This window comes from Hemitrygon akajei, chromosome 6 (genome assembly GCF_048418815.1).
Source record: "Hemitrygon akajei chromosome 6, sHemAka1.3, whole genome shotgun sequence".
In the NCBI taxonomy this organism is placed as follows: Eukaryota; Metazoa; Chordata; class Chondrichthyes; order Myliobatiformes; family Dasyatidae; genus Hemitrygon; species Hemitrygon akajei.
Window position 1 is genome coordinate 148,289,499 of NC_133129.1, and position 23,696 is coordinate 148,313,194.

General features: G+C 40.8%; 1 protein-coding gene across 2 annotated transcripts in view; it reads left to right on the plus strand.

Annotated features, from left to right (window-relative positions):
• Nucleotides 1-12,464: 12,464 nt before the first annotated feature.
• Nucleotides 12,465-23,696, plus strand: part of copb1 (COPI coat complex subunit beta 1) — a 52,858-nt gene continuing 41,626 nt past the window's right edge. The window contains exons 1-4 of one of the 2 annotated variants that reach the window (XM_073049504.1): nucleotides 12,465-12,641; nucleotides 18,837-18,967; nucleotides 21,262-21,491; nucleotides 22,710-22,879. In XM_073049504.1, coding sequence (XP_072905605.1) covers nucleotides 18,877-18,967; nucleotides 21,262-21,491; nucleotides 22,710-22,879 — 491 coding nt within the window. In that variant the 5' untranslated portion in view covers nucleotides 12,465-12,641; nucleotides 18,837-18,876. The remainder of the gene's footprint in view (nucleotides 12,642-18,836; nucleotides 18,968-21,261; nucleotides 21,492-22,709; nucleotides 22,880-23,696) is intronic. The other variant, XM_073049503.1, reaches the window with a different exon arrangement.

Consider the following 23,696-nt stretch of genomic DNA (forward strand, 5'->3'; position numbering starts at 1 on the left):
GGGATCCAGCACCAATCAGATTTTGCCAGTCTACTTGCATATTGAAATCCCCCATGACTATCATAACATTGCTCTTTTGACATGCATTTTCCATCTCCTTTTGTAATTTGTAGACCACATCTTTACTATAGTTCGGAGGCCTGTATATACTGTAACTCCTATTAGTGTCTTTTTACCCTTGCACTTTCTTAGCTCTACCCACAAGCATTCTACATTTTCCAATCCTATGTCACCTCTTTCTAATAATTCCATTTTTTAACCAACAGAGCCACCCCACCACCTCAGCCTACCTGCCTGTTCTTTCAATACAATGTGTATCCTTGGATGTTAAGCTCCCAGCTATTATCTTCTTTTGGCCATGATTCAGTCATGCCCACAATGTCATCCATGCTAATCTTTAAATTCCCCAGAAAAGATCACAAATATCCAGAAATTGGAAGCCCTGCTCGCCACACCAGTTCCTCAGCCACACACTCATCTGCCAACTCATCCTGTTCTTACTCTCACTGGTGTGTGGCACAGGCAGCAATCCAGAGATGACTACCCTGGACATCCTGCTTTTCGGTGTTCTACCCAACTCCTTAAAATCTCTCTTCAGGATCTCCTCACCTTTCCTACCTATGTCAATATGTGTCAAGACTTCAGGCTGCTCAATCTCCCCCTTTGGAATGCCTAGGACCCAATCTGAGACATCCCTGACCCTGTCAGCTGGGAGGCAAGATACCACCTGGATGCCCACAGTATCTCCGCGCTATTCCTCTAACATGGAATCTCCAATCACTACTGCGGCTCTCTTCACCTTGATTCATTCAGTGCCAGAGACGCGGTCACTGCGACTCCCTCCTGATAGGTCTTCCTCCTTAACAGTATCCAAAGTGTTATACTTATTATTGAGGATATTAGCCACAGGGGTACTCGGCACTGGCTGCCCATTACCCTTCCTTCTCCCGACAGTCACCCAGTTACCCGCCTCCTGCAACCTAGAGGTGACTACTTCCTAGTAGCTCCAATCTGTCAATTCCTAAGTATCCAGTATGGGCCAAAGGTCATCGAGCTGCAGCTTCAGTTTCTTAACACATTCCCTGAGGAGCAGCAGATGGGGGCACTGGTACAAATGTGGTTATCTGGGAGACCTCATCTCACACACAGAACAAAACACTGCCCTGGAGCCATTCTCACTGCACCAACTGTGCCCTGGCAGGTGAGGAATGAACACTGGCCCACTCACACAATGGCCGCTCTGCTTGCCCCTGTGTTATTTTTAAACAGTTTTAGCAGATTAAACATACTGAAGGTTTCTTCAGCATGGTTAAACATAATTAAATTATTTCAAGCAAAGTTAAGCAATGGGAAGTGTAATTAAGCAGAAGAAATCTTACCTGGTTTTCTCTAACTCTGACTGACTCTAACCAAGCTACAGAAAGTGGAAATTATAGAAAGGGTGCAGAGGAGGTTTACAAGGATGTTGCCTGGATTGGGGAGCATGCCTTATGAGAATAGGTTGAGTGCACTCCGCCTTTTCTTCTTGGAACGGCAGAGGATGAGAGGTGACCTGATAGAGGTGTATAAGATTATGAGAGGCATTGATTGTGTGGATAGTCAGAGGCTTTTTCCCGGAGCTGAAATGGCGAAGACGAGAGGGCACAGATTTAAGGTGCTTGGAAGTAGGTACAGAGGAGAAGTTAGGAGTATGTTTTTTTACACAGAGAGTGGTGAGTGCTTGGAATGGGCTGCCAGCGATGGTGCTGGAGGTGGATACGATATGGTCTTTTAAGAGACTCCTGGATAGGTACATGGAGCTTAGAAAAATAGAGAGCTATGGGTAAACCGAGGTAATTTCTAAAGTAAGTACATGTTCGGCACAGCATTGTGGGCTGAAGGGCCTGTATTGTGCTGCAGGTTTTCTATGTTTTCAAACGCTGACTGAAAGCATGAATAAGTAATGCAACTCTTCGCTTTTACCACACCCCCACTAACTACCATAATAAATGTACAACACAGAATACAGTACAGACAAGAAACAGATGTATGGCTGCTACACATGGTTTGCCACAGGAAATAAACCCTTGCAAGGAATCAATTTTATCGTGGCAGTGAAACAATCACAGTATCAAATAAGCCCTATCACCAGGTGGCATCCTTGGGGTGAACAGTCTGTAAGAATAATCAAAGAAGTTCTAATGAAGAGTATACTAAAAGGATTGTAATCTTTTAATTAGAAGTATTACTGTGTTTGAAAAATTTCTCTCAAAATGTTGATCTTCTCCACATTATACTCTGGGTACATGATGGAGGAGTTCTTTTTCTTTGTGACAGTATGTTTTTTCTTTAGTCATAACCATATGTGCTATTTGTGCTATGTGTTCTGTGCTTTTGGGCATGTGTTTTGCACCTTGGCCCGGAGGAATAGTATTTCATTTGTCTATATTCCTGTATGATTGTATGATAATAAAACTTGAGCTTGTTATTTCATGACAATCAACAGCAAGCAAGGTTGAACTTACTAAAACCAAACTACATAATAACATTGAAACACACACACAAAATGCTGGTGGAATGCAGCAGGCCAGGCAGCTCTCAGACCCTCTCAGCCCAAAACGTCGACTGTACTTCTTCCTATAGATGCTGCCTGGCCTGCTGCGTTCCACCAGCATTTTGTGCGTGTTGCTTGAATTTCCAGCATCTGCAGATTTCCTTGCGTCTGCGTAGATAATAACGTTGTCATACTTGTCATCTCATCAAGTTTCAAAGAGGTAAGATTTCAGGCCAATGATTGTGTCCAGGTTGTGGAACTTCTTCATAAAATAGGTGCAGAGAAATAGAAAACTGCTATTTGGAATTGTCAGTGGGCTCCACCAGAGTCAATAGTGAGACTGATACCTCCAGAGCAACATTGATTCAAACAGCAGAAGTTAGCATGCCTTCAGAACTTGTATGTTGACTGTACTTGCTTAGACAAGTTTTGAAGTTTTTCCTGTACATGGAGGTGAAAAAGAAATTAGATTCATAGAATATCTACATAACTTCATGAAACACATGGCAAGACAGATCTAAAGTTTGTTCAATTCTAATATCATGTGTATACATTTTCGTGATATATAGAAGCAATAAGTTCAATGAAAATGAAAAATGGTAAAATTTATTTTAAAGGGAGGGGCAGTGCAGTGTATTTCTATAAATGGCACACTAAAAAATTATATATATTCCATCACTAAAAGTCTATTGGGAATATAAGCTTGTAGAAGTGTGGAATATTCAGCCTTGTTAATAAGTAATGATTATTCAATGGTGACAGTAGTATCCAATGTTAGCACCAGATATTACAATATAGATTTCAACCTTGATGGAAAGTGTAAGTATGAATACATGTATTTTAATGATGATAGAGCTGCTTTGGATGAAAAAGTGAAAATTTCATTAAAGTGCAATTAATTTTTGATAAAGAGGCACCTGACTGTGGCCTTCCGATTAAAAATTAAGGATGAATACATACATGTAATGCAACCCTGCAGAGTGTGAATCCATTACAACACAACATGACAGTTCTAATCAACAAGCTCCAAAACCTGGGGCCCTGTACCTCCCTCAGCATTTGGCTCATTGACTTCTACACCAGGAGACCACAGTATGTGTGGATCAGAATTAACATCTCTCTGACAATCAACACTGGCACGCTTAGCCCGCTACTCTACTCTCTCTACACCCACGACTACATAGCTAGGCATAGCTCAAATTCCATCTATAAATTTGCTGAAGACATAACTATTGTTGGTAGAAATTAAGATGGTGACGAGGAGGCATATAGGAGTGAGACAGATCAGCTGGTTGAATGGTGTTGAGACAACAACTCTGCACTCAACATCAGTAAAATCAAGAAATTGATTGTGGTATTCAGGAAGTGGATGTTGAGGAACACACACCAGTCCTCATCGAGGGATCAGCAGTGAAAAAGGTGAGTGGTTTCAAGTTGCTGTGTGTCAACATCTCTGAAGATCTATCTTGGGCCCAACATTTTGGTGCAATTACAAAGAAGGCACAACAATGGTTATATTTTATTAGGAGTATGAGGAGACTTGGTATATCAGCGAAGACACTTGCAAATTTCAACAGATGTATTGTCTCATCATCTGGTATGGAGAAGCCACTGCACAGGATTGAAAAAAAGCTGCAGAAAGTTGTAAACTCAGCCAGTTCCATCATGAGCACAAGCCTCCCCAGCATCAAGTACACCTTCAAAATGTGATGCCTCAAAAAGGCGGCGGCCATCATTAAGGATTCCTATCACCCAAATGTGCTCTCTTCTCATTGCTACCATCAAGGAGGAAGTATAGGATCCTGAAGACCCACACTGAATGTTTCAGGAACAGCTTCTTCCTATCCACCATCAGATTTCTGAATGGACAGTGGACCCATGAACACTAACTCACTATTTTTCCTCTCTTTTTGCACTACTTATTTAATTTAATTTTTTAGATGTACTTCTTATTGTAATTTATAGTTTTATTATTATTATATGTATAGCAATGGTTCAGCTGCTGCAAAACAACACATTTCATGACATATGCAAGTGATATTAAACCTGATTTTGATGCTCATTCTGCTATCTTCCACACTCTATTCCGAGTCTGCAATTTCTGGACTCCCCGTATCCACTCTATTAACACCTTTCAATGTTCATAAAGGTTCAATGAGATTCTCCAGTGAGTATAGGTCCAGAGCCATCAAATGTTCCTCATACATTCATCCTTTCATTCCCTCTACAGTATCAGCACAGTTTTTCTTAGGTAAGGTGACCAAAACTGCTTACAATACTCCAAGTATAGTCCGATCAGTCCCGTATAAAGCCTCAGCATTATTTCCTTGGTTTTCTTTTCTAGTCCTCTTGAAATGAATGCTAACTTTGCACTTTCCTTCCAAACAACCAACTCAACCAGCAAGTTAACCTTTAGAGAATTCAGCACAAGGACTCCCAAATCCCTTTGCACCTCCTGTTTTGATTTGCTCCATTTAGAAAAGTTTACACGTTTATTCCTTCTACCAAAGTGCATGTCCAAACACTTCCCTTCACTGTTTCCAACTACCACATTTTTGCTTCTTCTCCTAACCTGTTCTTCTGCAGACTCCCTGCTTCCTCAACACTACCTGACCCACCACCTCTCTTTGTATCATCTGTAAACTTGGCCACAAACCATCAATCAATCATCCAAATCATTGACATACAATGTGAAAAGAAGCAGTCCCATCATGGTCCCCTGCAAAACACTACTCGTCACCGGCAGCCATCCAAATAAGGCCCCCTTTATTCCCATTCTTTGTCTCCTCCCAGTTAGCCAATCTTCTACATAACACATAGGAGCAGAATTAAACCCTACAGCCCATTAAGTCTGCTCCACCATTCCATCATGGCTGATTTATTAACCCTCTCAACCCCATTTACCTGTCATCTCCCTGTAATCTTTGACACTCTGGCTAACCAAGAACTTATCAATTTCTGCTTTAGTTATATCCAATGACTCAGCCTTCACTGCTATCTGTGGCAATGAATTCCACAGATCCACAACCCTCTGGCTAAAGGTATTCCTCCTCCTCTCTGTTCTAAACAGACGTCACTCTGTTCTGAGGCTGTGCCCTCAAGTCCTAGACATCCCCTCTATACAAAACATTCTCTCCGGATTACTCTATCCAGGCCTTTCAATACTCAATAGTTTTCAATGAGATCCTCCATCACTGTTCTAATATGGGCCAGCAAATACTCTGAATGATTCCTTTCATTCCCGGAATCATTCTTGTGAATTTCTTCTGGAACCTCTCCAATTCCAGCACATTTTTTTTTCAGATAAGGGTCCTAAAACTGCTCACAATACTCCAAGTATGCTCTGACCAATGCCTTACAAAGCCTCAACATTACATCCTTTCTTTTATATTCTAGTCCTCTTGAAATAAATGCTTACATGGCATTTGCCTTCCTTACCACCAACTCAAACCTCAGGCAATCCTGCATGAGGATACTCAAGTTTATTTGCACCTCTGATTTCTGAATTCTCTGCCCATTTAGTAAATTCCTTCTGATTAAGTGCCTGACCATACAATTCCCTACATGATATTCCATCTGCCACTTCTTTGCCCATTCTCCTAATCAGCACAAATCCTTCTGCAGACTTAATGCTTCCACAACATGATCTGCCCCTCCACTTAGTTCCATACCATTCAAAAGGATAGCCACAAAGCCATCAATTCCATCATCAATATCATTGACATATAATGTGAAAATAAGTGGTCCTGGCACCAACTCCTATAGTCACTGGCAGCCAACCAGAAAAGGCAGCATTTATTCTCACTTTGCCAGTCAGCCATTCTTCTATCAATGCTAGTATCCACAGATGGCTGTGGAGAACAAGTCATTGGGTATATCTAAAGTGGAAATTGATTCTTCTATCAATATTAGTATCTTTCCTGTGAAAGCTTATTAAGGAGCCTCATGTGCAGCACCTCGTCAAAGGCCTTCTGAAAATACAAATAAACAACATCCACTGACACTTCTTTGTCTATCCTGCTTGTTATTTTTTTAAAGAATTCTAACAGAACTGTCAGGCAAGATTTTCCCTTAAGAAAACCATGCTGACTTTGGACCCTGAAATATCATCCTTAATAATGGACTTCAAAATCTTCCAACTACTGAAATTAACTGCCCTATAATCTCCTTTCTTGTGTCTTCTTAAAGAGTGGAGTGACATTTGCAATTTTTCAGTCCTCAGGAACCATTGCACAATCTAGTGATTCTTTAAAGATCACTACTAATGCCTCTATAATCTCTTCAGCTACCTCTTTTAGAACCCTGGAGTGTAATCCATCAGGTTCATGCGATTTATCTATCTTCAGACCTTTCTACTTTTTTAAGTACCTTCTCCTTAGTAACAACAACTACACTCATTTCTGCCCCTGACACTCTAATTTCTGGCATATTTCTGGTGTTTTCCACAGTGAAGACTGAAGCAAAATAAAGTTCATCTGCCATTTCTTTGTCCCCTATTTCTACCTCTCCAACATCATTTTCCTGCATCTAATATCCACTCTAGCTTCTCTTTAACTCTTTATATATCTTTATATATTTGGTAACCTTTTGATATTATTGGCCATCTTGTCCTCATATTTCATTTTTTCTCTCCTTATTTACCTTCTGTTGGTTTTTAAAAGCTTTGTATCCTCTAACTACACATCAAGTTTTGCTATATTACAGAAACATTGAAAACCTACAGCACGATACCAGCCCTTCAGCCCATAATGCTGTGCCAAACATGTACTTACTTTAGAAATTACCTTGGGGTTTTCCTTAATCCTGCTTGCCAAGGCATTCTCATGGCCCCTTCTGGCTCTCTTAATTTCATTCTTAAGCTCCTTTCTGCTAGCCTTATAATTTTCTAGACCATTACCTAGATTTTTCAATCTTTTCTTTACTTCTTGACTAGATTTACTACAGCCTTTGTACATGACGGTTTCTGTACCCTACCATCCTTCTCATGTCTCATTGGAATGTACCTATGCAGAACGTCACACAAGTATCCCCTGAACATTTGCCACATTTCTGCTGTATATTTCCCTGAGAACATGTTTTCAATTTATGCTTCCAAGTTCCTGCCTGATTGCTTTATATTTCCCCTTACTCTAATTAAACACTTTCCTAACTTGTTTGTTCCCATCCCTCTCCAATGCTATGGTAAAGGAGATAGAATTATGAGCATTTTCTCCAAAACTCTCTCCCACTGAGAGACCTGACACCTGACCAGGTTCATTTCCCAATACCAGATCAAGTACAGCCTCTCCTCTTGTAGGCTTATCTACAGGAAACCTTCCTGAACGCACCTAACAAACCCCACCCCATCTAAACCCCTCGCTCTAGAGAGATGGCAATCAATATAGGGGGAATTAAAATCTCCCACCACAACAACCCTGTTATTATTACCCCTTTCCAGAATCTGTCTCCCTATCTGCTCCTCGATGTCCCTGTTACCTTTGGGTGGTCTATTTCATTTTCATAGCTTGTCACACCAGACAGTCAGCCACTCTTGTCTGGTGCTCGGTGTCAGGATTGGTCTCCTTTCGGATTAACCGAATCACAGTATGAACACTCCGGACTCGACCTTTGTTTTTTACGAGGCTAAGTGGTTGGCTTGGTGCTCAACTGGCATAGATGGAAAGCGTGCCTGGGGCTGGCCGACTGGGTTCGAAATTGGGAGCCTTCGCTTCTGAAGTCCGGCGCTGATGCCGCTGTGCCACCAGCTGGCTTGGGTGGTCTATAAAAAACACCCTATAGAGTTATTGACCCCTTCCTCTTCCTAACTTCCACCCACAGAGATTCTGTAGACAATCCCTCCATGTCTTCCTCCTTTTCTGCAGCCGTGACACTATCACTGATCAACAGTGCCACACCCCCACCTCCTTTGCCTCCCTCCCTGTCCTTTGTGAAACATCTAAAGCCTGGCGCTCGAAGTAACCATTCCTGCCCTTGAGCCATCCAAGTCTCTGTGATGAGCACAACATCATAGCTCCAAGTACTGATCCACGCTCTAAGCTCAGCCACTTTGTTCATGATGCTTCTTCCATTAAAATAGACACATCTCAAACCATAACACGAGGAAATCTGCAGATGCTGGAGATTCAAGCAACACACAAAAAATGCTGGTGGAATGCAGCAGGCCAGGCAGCATCTATAGGGAGAAGCAACACAGGCAAAATGCTGGTGGAACGCTCAAACCATCATTCCAAAAGCATCGCTTCTCTATCACCTGCCTATCCTCTCTCTTGCACTGCCTGCAAGCTTTCTCTATTTGTGAGCCAACCGCCCCTTCCTCCATCTCTTCAGTTCAGTTCCCACCCCCCAGAAATTCTAGTTTAAACTCTCCCCATTAGCCTTAGCAAACCTCCCCGCCAGGATATTGGTCTCCCTTGGATTCAAGTGCAACCCGTCCTTTTTGTACAGGTCACGCCTGCTCCAAAAGAGGTCCCAATGATCCAGAAATCTGAATCCCGGCCCTATGCTCCATTCCCTCAACCACGCATTTATCCTCCACCTCACTTTATTCCTATACTCATTGTCGCGTGGCACAGGCAGTAATCCTGAGATTACTACCTTTGAGGTCCTGCTTCTCGGCTTCTTTCCTAACTCCCTGTAGTCTGTTTTCAGGACCTCCTCCCTTTTCCTACCTACGTTGTTGGTACCAATATGTACCACAGCCTCTGACAGTTCTCCTTCCCTTTTCAGGCTATCGTGGACATGATCGGAAACATCCCAGACCCTGGCACCTGGGAGGCAAACTACCATCCGTGCTTCTTTCCTGCATCCACAGAATTGCCTGTCTGACCCCCCCTAACTATAGAATCCCCTATCACTGCTGCCGTCCTCTTCCTTTCCCTACCCTTTTGAGCCACAGGGCCAGACTCTGTGCCTGAGGCACAGCCACTGTTGCTTCCCTCAGGTAGGTTCCCCCCCCCCCCCCAACAGTACTCAAACAGGAGTACTTATTGTTAAGGGGGTCAGCCACAGGGGTACTCTCTAATATCTGATTCTTGCCCTTCCCTCTCCTGACTGTTAACCACTTATCTGTCTCTCGAGGCTCTGGTGTGACTACTTGCCTATAACTCCTCTCTATCACCTCCTCACTCTCCCCAACCAGACGAAAGTCATCAAGCTGTATCTCCAGTTCCTAACACGGTCCCTAAGGAGCTGCAGTTTGACACATCTGACACCCAGTACAGAACACCAGCTTCACACTTTGACCCGTTATCATCAAAGCCCCATTGAACCAAAGCCCTTCTACTCTGTGTCCCTCTACTCTTTTACCTGCTCTATAAAGCTGTCTTCTTTTAAATCCTTCATGCTGGTCTAACATGCTGACGTCCACGTGCTTGTGCAGTCGTGCCTTGATCAAACTGCTGAGGAAAAAATGCATTCTTTTAAATCCATCCTGCCTGTCTAACTTGCTGACGTCCAGGTGCTTGCACAGTCATGTCTTGATCAAACTGCTGAGGAAAAAACTGTCGTTCTTTTAAATCTTTCCCGCTTCTCTAACTCGCTGTTGTCCATGCGCTTGCACAGCTGTGCCTCATCAAACCCCTGAGGAAAAATCTCAGGGTTATATGTAGTGACATATATGTACTCTGATAATAAAATTTCCTTTGAACTTTCAACATTGCTATCTGTCATCTCTATCAACAATTTGGTTGAGAATGTACAGGTATTCCAGTTTGCAGCAAGTAAGTTCAAACAATTACTTTTTTTTGAAAGATAGTAAGTATAAACATGCCCCTCTGTTTCCCTCTCCTCACTTGGCCACCCCTCCCCTTACTGCCTTCCCTCTCCTCCCCGTCTTCATTTCCCCCCCCCCCCCCAGTGCATTGGACAGTTAAGAGTGAAAGGTGAAATATTTTAGGGGAATCTGAAGGGGAATTCTTCACTCAGAGCTTGGTGAGAGTGTGGAATGATGGAGCGAGCTGCCAGCAGAAGTGGTGGATGTGGGTTCGACTTCGACACTAAAGAGAAATTTGGGTGAGGTCATGGACGAGAGGTGTATGAAGGCTATGTTGCAGGTGGATGTGAAAACAAAAAACTGGTCAGCATTGCCTAGAAGGGCCGAAAGGCCGGTTTCAGTGCTGTTGTGCTCGAAGACTCTAATAAAAAAACTATCTTCTTTTAAATCCTTCCCGCCGGTCTAACTCGCTGATGTCCACGGGCTTGCGCAGTTGTGCCTCGATTATATGCCCTCCCTTTTGCTTTTATGCTGCCTTTGACTTTCTTTGTCAAGTCACAGTTGCCTCTTCCTCCCTTTAGAATACTAAACCTTCTTTGGAATGCATCATCCTGTGGTTTCTGAATTGCTCCCAGAAACTCCAGCCACTGCTACTCTACCATCATCCCTGCTAGTATTTCAGATCAACCTTGTTCCACTCCTCTCTCATGCCTTGACTCCACTGCAATACTGATATATCTGATTTTAGCTTTTCCCTTTCAAACTACAAAGTGAATTCTATCATAATCTGATCATTGACTCCTAACAGTCCCTTTATTTTAAGCTCCCTAATCAAATTTGGTTCATTGCACAACACCCAATCCAAAATTGCCTTTTCTCTAGTGGGCTCAACCACAAACTGCTCTAAAAAAACATCCTTCTGACATTCTACAAATTCTGTTACTTGGGATCCAGCACCAACCAGATTTTCCTAAGCTACCTGGTAGTTGAAATCCGCAATGACTACCGTAACATTGCCCTTTTTACATGCCTTTACTATCTCCCATTGTAAGTTGTACCCCAGATCCTGGCTACTGTTTAGAGGCTTATACAAAATTCCCATCAAGGCCTTTTTACCCTTGCAGTTTCTTAACTCTACCCACAAGGATTATACATCTTCCGATCCTATGTCACCTCTTTCTAAGGATTTCATTTCATTTTTTACTAACAGAGCCATCCAACCCCCACCTGCCTGTTCTTTCAATACAAGGTGTATCCTTGGATATTCAGCTCCCACTATGGTCTTTTTTTAAAGTCATGACTCAGTGATGCCCACACCATCACACCTGCCAATCTCTAAAGGCGCTACAGGATCATCTACTTCATTCCGTAAGCGGTGTGCATTCATATATAACACCTTTAGTCCTGTATTCATCACATTTGTTGATTCTGCCCCCATGATACACTTCATCTCATTGACTGCAATTTTCCCGTATCATCTGCCTGCCCTTCCTCATGGCCTCATTACACATTGCATATACTTGTATACCAACTGCGCCTTCCTCAGCCTTTAACTCTAGCTCCTATCCCCCTACCAGATTAGTTTAAACCCTTCCCCAAAAGCTTTAGCAAACCTGCCAGGAAGGATATTGCCCCCACCCCCTTCGAGTTCAAGTGTAATCTGTCCTTTTTTTTAAACAGGTCATACCTCCCTCAGAGGAGATCACAATGATCCACGAATCTGAAACCTTCCCCTCTGCATCAATTCCTCAGCCACACATTCAACTGCCAAATCATCCCTCACTGGCAAGTGGCACAGGCAGTAAACCAGAGCTTACTACCCTGGAGGTCCTGCTTTTCAGCTTTCTGCCTAATTCTTTATATCTCTTTTCAGGACCTCATCCCTTTTTCTACCTATGCTGTTGGTACCAATACCGTGCCACGACTTCCGGCTGTTCGCCCTCCGCCTTCAGAATGCTGTGATCCTAATCTTTGACCCTGGTACCTGGGGGGCAATATACCATCCGAGTGTCTCTTACCCTTTCACAGAAACTCCTCCCTCCTCCTCTATAGAATCCCTATTCCTACTGCACTGAATGACAGAAATAATCCGAAAAAGTGAATCAATAGGCACCTGAGTTTTAAAAGTTACGCCATCGAGTTTATATATTCGAATCGTAGTGACTGACACTCCTGCCGGCTCTGACGGAGTTCTTGAAGGAACTGCGACGTGGCCGGTAACAACGCGTTGCATTCGTGCGTCTGCCGGCCACCGTCCTTGTTGAGGTTGCAGTTCCACGTCAGCCGGAGGAGGTGGCAAGTGGGTCCGGATACACGGCGGGGGATTGAGTGCTAGTCGCGGGCGATCGGGAGAGCGGCTCCGAGTGACTCTGTCCTCCTCCCTAGTCTTGACAGTAGGTGCAGTAATCGCGCGGCCTCCGGTGCGCACCTCGGCGGCAGTGGTTGTTGCCGGCTGCGAGCCTGGCCCAAGGTGGCGGGTGGAGCTTTCGGAACCGCGGCCTACTCTCGGCGTTAACGGTGCTCTCCGGAGCTGGGGTGTGCGTTAAAGACTCTCTGGAAAGGATCTAGGGTTCTTCTGTGTTGTTACAGTGAGAAGTTGTTGACCGGAGTAAAGACGCCCCACCCCACCCCCACTCTTTAATTGTTATTGCTTTTATGTGGCTTTGTAGATCTAGTACATTTTGTGTTGTAAAACCGTCCCTTGCCCTAAGAAGTAGCAAGCATTAAATAGGCGAGCTCAAGCTTCTGTAAGAGATGAATCGTGGGATAGAAGAACACATCTAACAAACTTAAAACCTGAAGGTGTTTTGCCAGCCTATCATTCATTTAGTGAAAGTGCCGTTTTCTTCAAAGGGGGCCATGAGTTCTTTCTTATATGGGGGGGGGGGGTGGGATTCGTTCTGTTGAAGACTTGTTTATGTTGAATCACCCATCTGTTTTTCATATTTCTTTAGTTTACTTCTAAATGTTCTGTATTTGCCATAATAAAATTGGTTAGCATCAATAATTCTTTTCACTGGATAACTCCTTTGTGACTTGGTGATTCAAGTTGTGATCAAGTCCCACCATTGCAATTTTGATCATGTCTCTGGCTTGTATTTTCTTGTTTCTTTTTGTTCTTCATTATTTTCCGTTCTCTTTTGCACTGGTTGGACAAATTTATTACTGAGCTGAAGGAGACTCTGAGACTTCAACTTAACCTCTGTTTACTATGTATATGGATCAGATCATACTTAACCCAGTTTACTGCCCAGACTTCTCTATTTTTCACCAGTTCTGCACTTAGCTTTCCTGGGTATAGAGAATCAAATCATGATTCTGTGAAAGGTATAGTTACCTGCAAGAGGCAAATACTGTGATCCTTGTGCAGTGTGCTGCAGAGGCTCCAGTTGTAGATCTATTGATATTTCCCACTGATTCATGACAGCTTGCTGTACTCCAAGGCTCTGTGATGTCAGAGATTTCAAAACTATTCATGTATTAAAATAATATATTGAAATTTAGCAAATTAGTATAAATAAAGTAAAACGATTCAAACAGAACTGCATGATGTCCGTCATGGAAATGGTGACCACATTGAAATGTTCGCGGTATTTTAGTTTGTTGACAAGACTTGGCGCAAATGTAAATAGTCCGTCACAGAGTGCCTTGGGCCCATCTCTCTAGTGTGTTAATCATCTAACAGCAGGCTTAATAGCACATCCAGTGCTGGAGTGGGATCAGATGCACTGACAATGACTTGGCATCTGACATCCACATCATTCCAGACTTCTGTGTTTCGTCAAGGTTGTGCTGAAGTCCGTAATGAGATGAGCCGCAAACGGCTAATCAATAATGAGTCCTGTGAAGTGTCTCAGCCTGAAATGTCAACTGTACATTTTTCCACAGATGCTGCCTACCTGCTGAGTTCCTCCACCATTTAGTGTGTTCTAGTTCACAAATGGCTAATGGCTGTTTTAATGTCATGTCGCATATGGACAAATTCTGGATTTGTTTGCATTTCCCACTGTGTATTTAAATGCATTGTCTAATATGCTTTATTTTGCTTGTGTGCGGTGAGCTAATGTAATGAATTAGTAAATCTTTTTGTACCGAGGATTTGTATCTGAATTCATCTGTTTCTTGCTCCTCTGGTTTAAGTTGGCGTTGCTGAAGGTGAGCGACAAAATACTAGCAGTTAACAAAACAAGAAATACAACTAAATATTAATAACACTTTTTTCATTGATCTAAGCGCCAGGCTGATTTAGAAAGGTTGGCTAAGGGCCGAAACGTGATCCAGGGCCGGAATATTTTGAAGCAACAGGGCCGGGTTCTAGAGCAAGGAATGGCCCGGTGTTTGGACAATTTAAACGCCAGACCAGATGGATTGAAAAGGCAGGGTGTCGGGACCAGAGGCGAGGGTTGGGCTGGTTCTGCTCGCTGCTCTGCAATGTTTACTCTGCTACTTGCTGCGCTGAAGCTTTGGCCTGCTCCGGACTTGGTGTCTGCAGGCTCTGTGATGTTTTCTGCGCTACGTGCTGAACTGAGGCTGATGTTGTTGTCCTGCCCCAGTACTCCAGGCATCTAAATGCTTTTTGCATACTTTTATTGTTCACATGATTTGTTTTCTCCTTCTGCACATTGGGTATTTGTCGGTACCTTTCTTATAGGTTCTTTTGTTTTGTGCTGCCTGTAAGGAGATGAATCTTGAGGTTGTATAATGTATACACGCATTGATAATAAATGTACTTTTAACTTTGAACCTTTCCTGGAGTTCATTGGAACAGTTTTCCTTTCACGATTGCCCTTGCCTTTGTCCTGAATTTATATTGTTCTTTATCTGTCTGACCTTCCTTTCTACCTCCATTAAACACTGCTTTCTGTCCCTCTCTGTCCTATTTATGACCATCAGATTGCAGTTTTGACCGTTTCAATTGGTTGTGTTTATGGGGAAGAGATGTTCTTGAAGTGACCATGGTGGGTTGCTATAGCCGTAATATGTTGATTGTCGTTTGAGTAATGTTTAGAATAGTTGATAGGTGCCAATCAAGCTAAATCATCTTTTTCAGAATTACGTCAAGTTTCTTGAATGCTGTTAGAGCTGCCCCAATTTTGCCATGTTGATGAATCCTTTACTTCATTGCTTGTGTTTGGAAATCAGGGGATGAGAGACCTACTCCAGGATATAGGGTGAAAATGTGTTAAAGGGATCATTAGTGAGGCATATGACTATAGAGTGGAGAACTGTTAGTCTGAAATGGATTGTTGTGTTGAGGATATGTTGTAACTATTGGGAAAAACAAATTAATTGTGCTGCATTCCTCGAGCATTTTGTGTGTGTTGCTCTGGATTTCCAGCTTCTGTAGAATCTCTTCTATTTCAACCTTGCCAGCCTGCTCCCTAACATTTCCAAGGCTAAATCAAATTCTTTTGTTTCTGACCCTAAAATGAGTTTTAGAATCCTCATCTTAAATCATCAAGCCGGTCCACTTGCATTTCTGCACACTGTGAAAGCCATTCCCTGTACCCCACTTACCACTGGATAGATGGTAATTGTAATGGTCCCATTTAACTTCTTGTCTTGCACTCTGCATTAACTTGAGTTAACTCTCCTGCCATATTCTGGTTCGCAGCATGTCCTGTTAAATCATTAATCTTGTGCTTGCTGAATTCCATTGGATCTAATGACACCTTAACTTTAAAATACTCTTTAATTTAAAATAATGCAGCTTTTTTTTTTATCATGTGTGGCATCAGGGCAACCTGGTAAAACTCAGATCAACAGAGAAAGAGGTCCAATGACTGGAGTCAATAGTTGTGATTATTGCAGGTCTATCAACCGCAGTACAGTATTGCAGTTCTATCTGCAATGTCCTAGGCCAACCATCTTCAGCTGCTCCATCAGTGATCTCCCTCCCATCACAGGGTCAGAGGTGGACGTTTGCACAATTTGCACTATTATCAATTACATTTGCATATTTTTTCAAAATTGAAATAGCTGTTGCCTGCATACAGCAAGACATAACATTCTGGCAACAGCTGATAACTGGAAGGTAACAGTAACAATTCAACATTGCCAGGTAGAGGCCATCTTCAGAACAGGGAATCTAGCCACCTCCTCTCAAGGCTTGATGGCTCTACATTGTCCAGTCACCTACCATCAGTATTTGGGGATGACTGTGACCAGAAGCTTAGGTCGACCAGCCATACACAAGCACTACAGGAGCATACCAGGGGTTGCAACTCCATCAGCGGGAGACTTGTGTAGTATCCTGACACCATTTCCAAAGGACAGCTTAGGAGCATCATAGAATATATCTCATTTGCCTGGATGATTGCAGCATGAGCAAAGGAACTCAATACCATCTAGAATAAAGCAGCCTATTTAATTGGCACTCAATAGAAGTCAAAAATATGGGAAATCTGGAGTAGTACACACAAAATAGTGGAATGTACAAGATTATATCATTTATTTTTTACAGGATGTGATTTGAAATAGAGCTTGGTCAAAGGTTCTGAAGATGACAATAGATTTCATTTTTAAAATTTGATTTTAGTATTGATTAGATGAAAAATGGCGGGGGGGGGGAGAGAAATTTTGCAAGATCTGCAGATCAGGTAGCATTTAGCAAGATAACTACTTTAAGCCTTTCACTGGAATCTTTTCTCACTGAGAATAATTATTGCCCTAGATAATGATATTTGTTTCAATTCCCATTTCAAATTTTGCCTTCCTCTTATTCCCCCCCATTGAGATTCTGTTCAGCATGTTTGAGAAATTATGAAAATTTAATGAGTTTCATAATTCTTCAGGAATTTGATGTTTCTATGCAGTCAGGATATACTTAAATGTTAATCTTTGTATTCAACTTTCTGTTGGTTGTACAAAGGAGAATGATAAAAGGGACATGGTTTTTAGTTGGTCACTGCTAATGAATCATTCAAACCTCCATTGGAAGCATGAGGAAACTGGAGGGAATGGAATTTAGAAAATGCAGGATCAATACAAGTGGCCTTATTTCTACTTGTAATGCTGCAAAACTGGAGAAAGTTTAAGCTATTTGATAGAGGAGCTACAAATCATATAGTGGAGAATTTTTGAGTTGGAATAAATAGGTTTTTTATAAATTATAACTGCACAGTAATGTAAATGCTTCAGATGAGTGATTTAAATATGTATAGGAGTACGGGAAAAATCTAAATTCCATCACATAGATTTTTCAGCATGCTGCTGTCATCGTTCAGCTCCAATCACAAATATATGTAGGTGTTTGTGCCATTTTTTTCTGAATACAGTTGAGCAGCTACATTCATCCACAGAACATATAAACGTCAAAAGTAGTATTTTTTCTAAAACCTTATGCTGAGAATTCCAGAAACTCTGTATACCTTTGAATGCTACATTTTGAATGATCTACAGTAAATGAAAGGATGTGGGTTCAAACCCAATGTGTGTTACCTTGTTGGGAATGTTGTCTTTACCTGAAACAATGAACTGGGCCTCATTAAAATGAATGTCAAGGCTTTTGTGGCACCACAAAGTTCCCTTACCTTTTGCAGATCCTTTGGATTTATAACATTTGCCAATTATTACTGGGCATGCATTGTGCATTCTTTTAATGTATGCTGTTGTGGTGTCCAGAGAAACCTGCTTGCTATGTGACAGTTCATATTTGATAGGTTGCGAAATTTATTTATTTTAACTGACAAGCCCTTCTGGCCCAGTGACCACCTGTCACCAATTATACCTGTGTGACCAATTAGCCTACTAACCCGTATGCCTTTGGTCGCAAATGAGAAAATCTGCAGATGCTGGAAATCTGAGCAGCACACACAAAATGCTGGAGGAACTCAGCAGGCTGGGCAGCGTCTATGGAAAAGAGTATAATTGGCATACTGTGGAATTCTCCATCTTGCTAAAGGTTCTCAACCAAGCAGAATTTGGAATGGTTTTGGCCTCTGTTTCACAGAGTATTTAAATAGGTATCTCTCTTTCCTTGTGTTAAATTTTTGTCTTTGTCTTTGTTCTAAAATATGCCTAATCTCACTAAACCGGTGGAGTTCAACTGTAAGGTGTAAAAACTGAGTGATTTGTGACCATTGCTTTATATTTCTCTTTGTTTTCCTCAGAGACTTTGACATGGATGTTCTTGTCATTCTTCTTCAACAACTCTCGTATTTTATTCAGGATAAAAGGCACCAATGATTACGTACCTATTACTCCCCAGCTGACAACTGAAGTACTCACTGGGGCCCTGTATCCCACACTCCCCAATCATCAGGGTTCCATTTTCTGTGCTGTCTTCAAACTTGCTGTTTTTTGTTGCTGTACTCCCATAAAATGTTTCTGGTTCTGTTTCCCGTTCTTCCCTTAAACTTGGGATTGACTGGAAAATGTATCATTCGACTGTGTAACAGTTTTTAAAAAAAAAAGTGAATTAAATATGTGATGCGCCATTAAAATAATAACGCCTGGAAAATCTACTGATCTGGCACTACTAAAATTCTAATTGTGCTGGATTGAAGAAGTTTTACTGAGGTAGTGAGTTTATAGATTTGTTTTTATCTGTTCCCTCAGAACTGGTTAATTTATTTTATTTTCCATCCATAGATTGTCTACGTTTTTGAGATAGTCTCCAAACGCTGCCAACATGACAGCTGCAGAAAATGTCTGCTATACACTCATAAATGTCTCATTGGACTCTGAGCCTCCAAATGAAATTAATCTAAAAGTAGACTTAGGTAAGTATTTGCGTACTATTATCAGCAATGGTAGAAGCACCAATTTTCTTGGATCTTTTCCATAAGAGAAACAAGCAAATGCTCTATTCTGATGAGAAAGCCTTCTAATAGGTGGTAGGAGAGTGGATTCTGTTTTTATATTGATCTGTAGATGATGCCAAACCAGGAAATTCCCCTTTCTCCAACCACCAGAATTATGCAGTAATAAGATATTCAACTTCAGAAGTGCCTTGTGCAGGAAGGCACAGAGTCGACTGTACTTCCTTAGAAGGTTGGCGTCATTCAATGTCTGTAGTGAGATGCTGAAGATGTTCTATAGGTCAGTTGTGGAGAGCGCCCTCTTCTTTGTGGTGGCGTGTTGGGGAGGAAGCATTAAGAAGAGGGACGCCTCACGTCTTAATAAGCTGGTAAGGAAGGCGGGCTCTGTCGTGGGCAAAGTACTGGAGAGTTTAACATCGGTAGCTGAGCGAAGGGCGCTGAGTAGGCTACGGTCAATTATGGATAACTCTGAACATCCTCTACATAGCACCATCCAGAGACAGAGAAGCAGTTTCAGCGACAGGTTACTATCGATACAATGCTCCTCAGACAGGATGAAGAGGTCAATACTCCCCAATGCCATTAGGCTTTACAATTCTACCGCCAGGACTTAAGAACTTTTTAAAAGCTATTATTAATGCTTTTTGAGATAGTGATTTAGATGCATATCATATTTTTTACTGAGTTAAGTATTGTATGTAATTAGTTTTGCTACAACAAGTGTATGGGACATTGGAAAAAAGTTGAATTTCCCCATGGGGATGAATAAAGTATCTATCTATCTATCTAAAAGACCTTATTACTATAATGAATTGGTGGTTGGATAAAGGGACCATCTGGGTATTCTAAAATTTGTGAAATATTTATTTAAGGCAATAATTCTAATTGTACAAACAAAAGGATCCTGGAAATCTCTCTGGTGAATACAGGAAGAAAAAATATAAGTAGTTCAGCTGTATATATTTATTCATCATGTGGGGCAGCTAGAAATCAGTATTTTGCATATTAAGTCAAGCTTATATTTTGTGGCAGTGTAATATTTCAATAGTTTAAATTATATTAATTCATCTAGTGTGGATGTTGAGGCAACCATATTTGTGGTGTGGAACCAGATAAAAGTCAGACCAGAGTGATAGCAAATACCCAAATAACATGAATGAACCATATGGGTTTCTTGGATGACTGAGCAATTGTTTGCTTTATTGTGACTCAGGATAAGTTCAAATTAATTCCAGGTGTATTGGGATTAAGTTTATGAGGCTAGCTTGTATAACGTTTTGGTGTCTTGCATAACTGGATTTTCATGGAAGCCCGGTGATGATGGTGGAGGTGGATACAATAGGGTCTTTTAAGAGACTTCTGGATAGGTACATGGAGCTTAGAAAAATAGAGGGCTATGGCTAACCCTAGGTAATTTCTAAAGTAAGTACATGTTCAGCACATGAAGGGCCTGTATTGTACTGTAGGTTTTCTGTGTTTCTTATGTTTCTAAGTCTGAAGCTTAGTTTATTTGGGTCCTGTCATATTTGCCTCAGAATAAGCATTGTTTTTACTACTTGAGAGTGAGTTACTGTGCATGATCATGTATTGTGCTCTAGGGGGAGGAAGAACAGTATACTCTTTCTAGCTGTACCATCTGAGGTTGGGATCTTGACTTTGTTGTTTAGTTCACCAAAATTATCTTGAGCTGTATACAGACTTTGAATTTTATAGTAGATTTATGATTGTTTAATGAGTAAGTTACTTTTGCAAATTCAAGTCAAGGTAGTTTAAATATCAGCTTGTTGCCTGGAGATTTTAAATTCACTTAATTAAATTAGTCTGGAATTAAGAACCTGATAATGGATTACCGACAGCATTGTCATAAAAACCATCTTACTTGATAAAGACAGCTCCCATGTTTACCATATGTAACCTGTATGCAACCACAACCATTGGATTTTAACTGCCCAATGAAAATGTTTGCTTCTGTAATTAGAGTTGGCAGTGAATTTGGACCAGAATCAATATGGGTAGATACTTGGAATTGTTATGAGCTAGAATGTGCTGCTTGAAAAGCACTTTGTGAATAATATAAGGAGATCTGCTGTGGGAACATTGGAAGCAGTATATGCAAAGTTATTTGGAAGATGTGGTACAGGCATGATGAAGTGAATGGTCTCCTACATTGCAGAGATTTATGAAACTAAATAGTCTTTAAGGCTTTTTATTTAACCTAACCCTACGTCTTTCCATCACTTGTCCCACCACCCTAGAAAAGGGAGATGTGAAGACTAAAACTGATGCCTTGAAAAAAGTGATCATCATGATTTTGAATGGCGAGAAACTCCCAGGGCTCCTCATGACAATCATTCGGTTTGTGTTGCCACTACAAGATCATACAATCAAAAAACTGCTGCTTGTCTTTTGGGAGATTGTTCCTAAGACCACTGCCGATGGCAAGTTGTTGCAGGAGATGATACTTGTGTGTGATGCCTACAGAAAGGTAAATTAATATTTCTGTTTTCAGTGTAACAATTGAAATATACAAATTTGAATAGTATACTGTCAAAAGCATCAGTTTTACTTGTATCATAAGTTGTTTTTTTCATTAAAACTTAATTTCTAAGAAATATTAGAAAAAGGTGAGAATGCATTAAAATAGTTTGGCAGCGTTTGCAAGACCTTTTGCACTATGTGGAAAAACAACTGCCACCTTTGATCTTACAAAAGCACATTTTGTTAGTGTATAGTTTTGTTTCCAGATTATTCTTGATATCTAACAAATCAAAATGAGTTGCTGAAATTCCAGCATTAGTGAATGTTGTTGCTAAAATGTTGTTTTATTTTAGTTTGCTTTAAAATAACAAAGACTGAGTTTTGAAATGAAAGATTTATTAAAAGATCAGTTTGAAATTTTGGACTAAAGCCACATTTCATCAGAAAATAGGATTTGCCAGGATCTGAAGTTTTCATGAGAGTTCTTTGTTGAGGAAACTTGGTGAACTGGTCCTTGGTACTGTTATTTGTAAAATACTTAAAATTGTACATTGATAGTTTCTTGAAATCTTTGATTTTGTTTTTGATCTGTTTTAAAAATTGCACATTATTTGTTGTATACAAGGGTAGAAAGATGGCAGAGTTCTGGAAACATTCAAAAATTAGAATGTATAAGTTTATAGCCAATAACTGATCCATCTAATTGTAATCTCTGATGATACAATTAAAGGGAAATTCCATTTTTGTATGCAGTATATTCATCAACAGTAATCAGTCCTAGGCAGCAATACCCATCCACATTGAACAACTAAGAAATCCAGACTCAAAAATCAAAATGGGGAGCATGTTAAGCAATGAGTGGTTATGATTTAGATTTTCTTAAAAATAAAATAAAACTTGTATGTTTCCTGTTGCTTAAAAAAAATTTTTAGAACAAAATTTTTCTTTGAAGGTAAGCGATTAGCAGAAATTTGTCATAGCAATTAATTTGACCTGGGATGTGGGATGGCTTTAAGTGAGTATCAGAGTTTATTAAAAATTGATTTGTTCAGAATGTAATTTTTGTTTGAAGTTTCTTGTTCTTTTATGCTAATTTACTCACCTTGGGTGACAAATGATAGCTTTGTGGAAACTGAAGACCCCATGGCTCTTTTTACTGAATAAGTGCCAATGTAATTGAGCATCTAATAGTAGTACTAATAAGATGTTGCTTAAAATTCATTAGGACCTACAACACCCAAATGAGTTTATTCGAGGGTCTACTCTGCGATTTTTGTGCAAATTGAAAGAACCAGAGCTTTTAGAGCCACTGATGCCAGCTATACGTGCCTGCCTGGAACATCGACACAGTTACGTACGAAGAAATGCTGTGTTGGCCATCTACACCATATACAGGTAAAATAATACAGCATGAGGTGAGGCAAGTTGGTGACAGCTGTTGAACTGAGGATCTAATTGTTTGTGCATCCGATGTCACTTTGGTCAGGATCTGGTTATCGGGTTTCTTGAACAACTTCAGCTAAAATTGTGCACTACAGATGTGGCTACTTTGTCTTAATTTATGATTTCTTATGATTTGATAAATAGAGAATTTTTTCTTCTGGTTAAAATGATGCAGTAATATATATTTTTTGAAATAGATGGTACTAGTGTATTAAATTTGCTAGTTAGTTAGCTTGAAGTTAAACTATTTATTAGGATGTGTTGAAGTACAATTTATTTGTAGACCAAGGCCTTTGATGAAGTCCTCTGTGGTAGGCTGTACCAGAAAGGTAGATGACATAGTATTCAGGGTAAGCTAATAGAAAACAAAGTTGGCTTGGTGGTCAGAGTTAGTGGGTAGTACGTTTTTTGGATTGAAGACCTATGACATGTGGTGTGCTGCGGGTGTTATTGCTGGGTCCTATGCTGTTTGTCATCAATTTACACTCAGTGGCTACTTCATTAGAATCACTTGCACACTTTCTCGTTAATGCAAATACATGGATTCCGGTTAATTGGGACACATCTGGACCAATTAAGTAGCTTCCCCAATTAGCTGAAGTTTTATGGAAAAGTAAAACAAAAAGACAAATTGCCATCTAACTGTGTAGCAAATTATGTATTTAAATGAAATACACAAAAAGAAAGAACGCTAGCAAAACTACAGTAATTTAAAACTATGTATTAGTTCTGAAAAGTTATCGACGGAGGAGTTCATCTTGTGTACGTT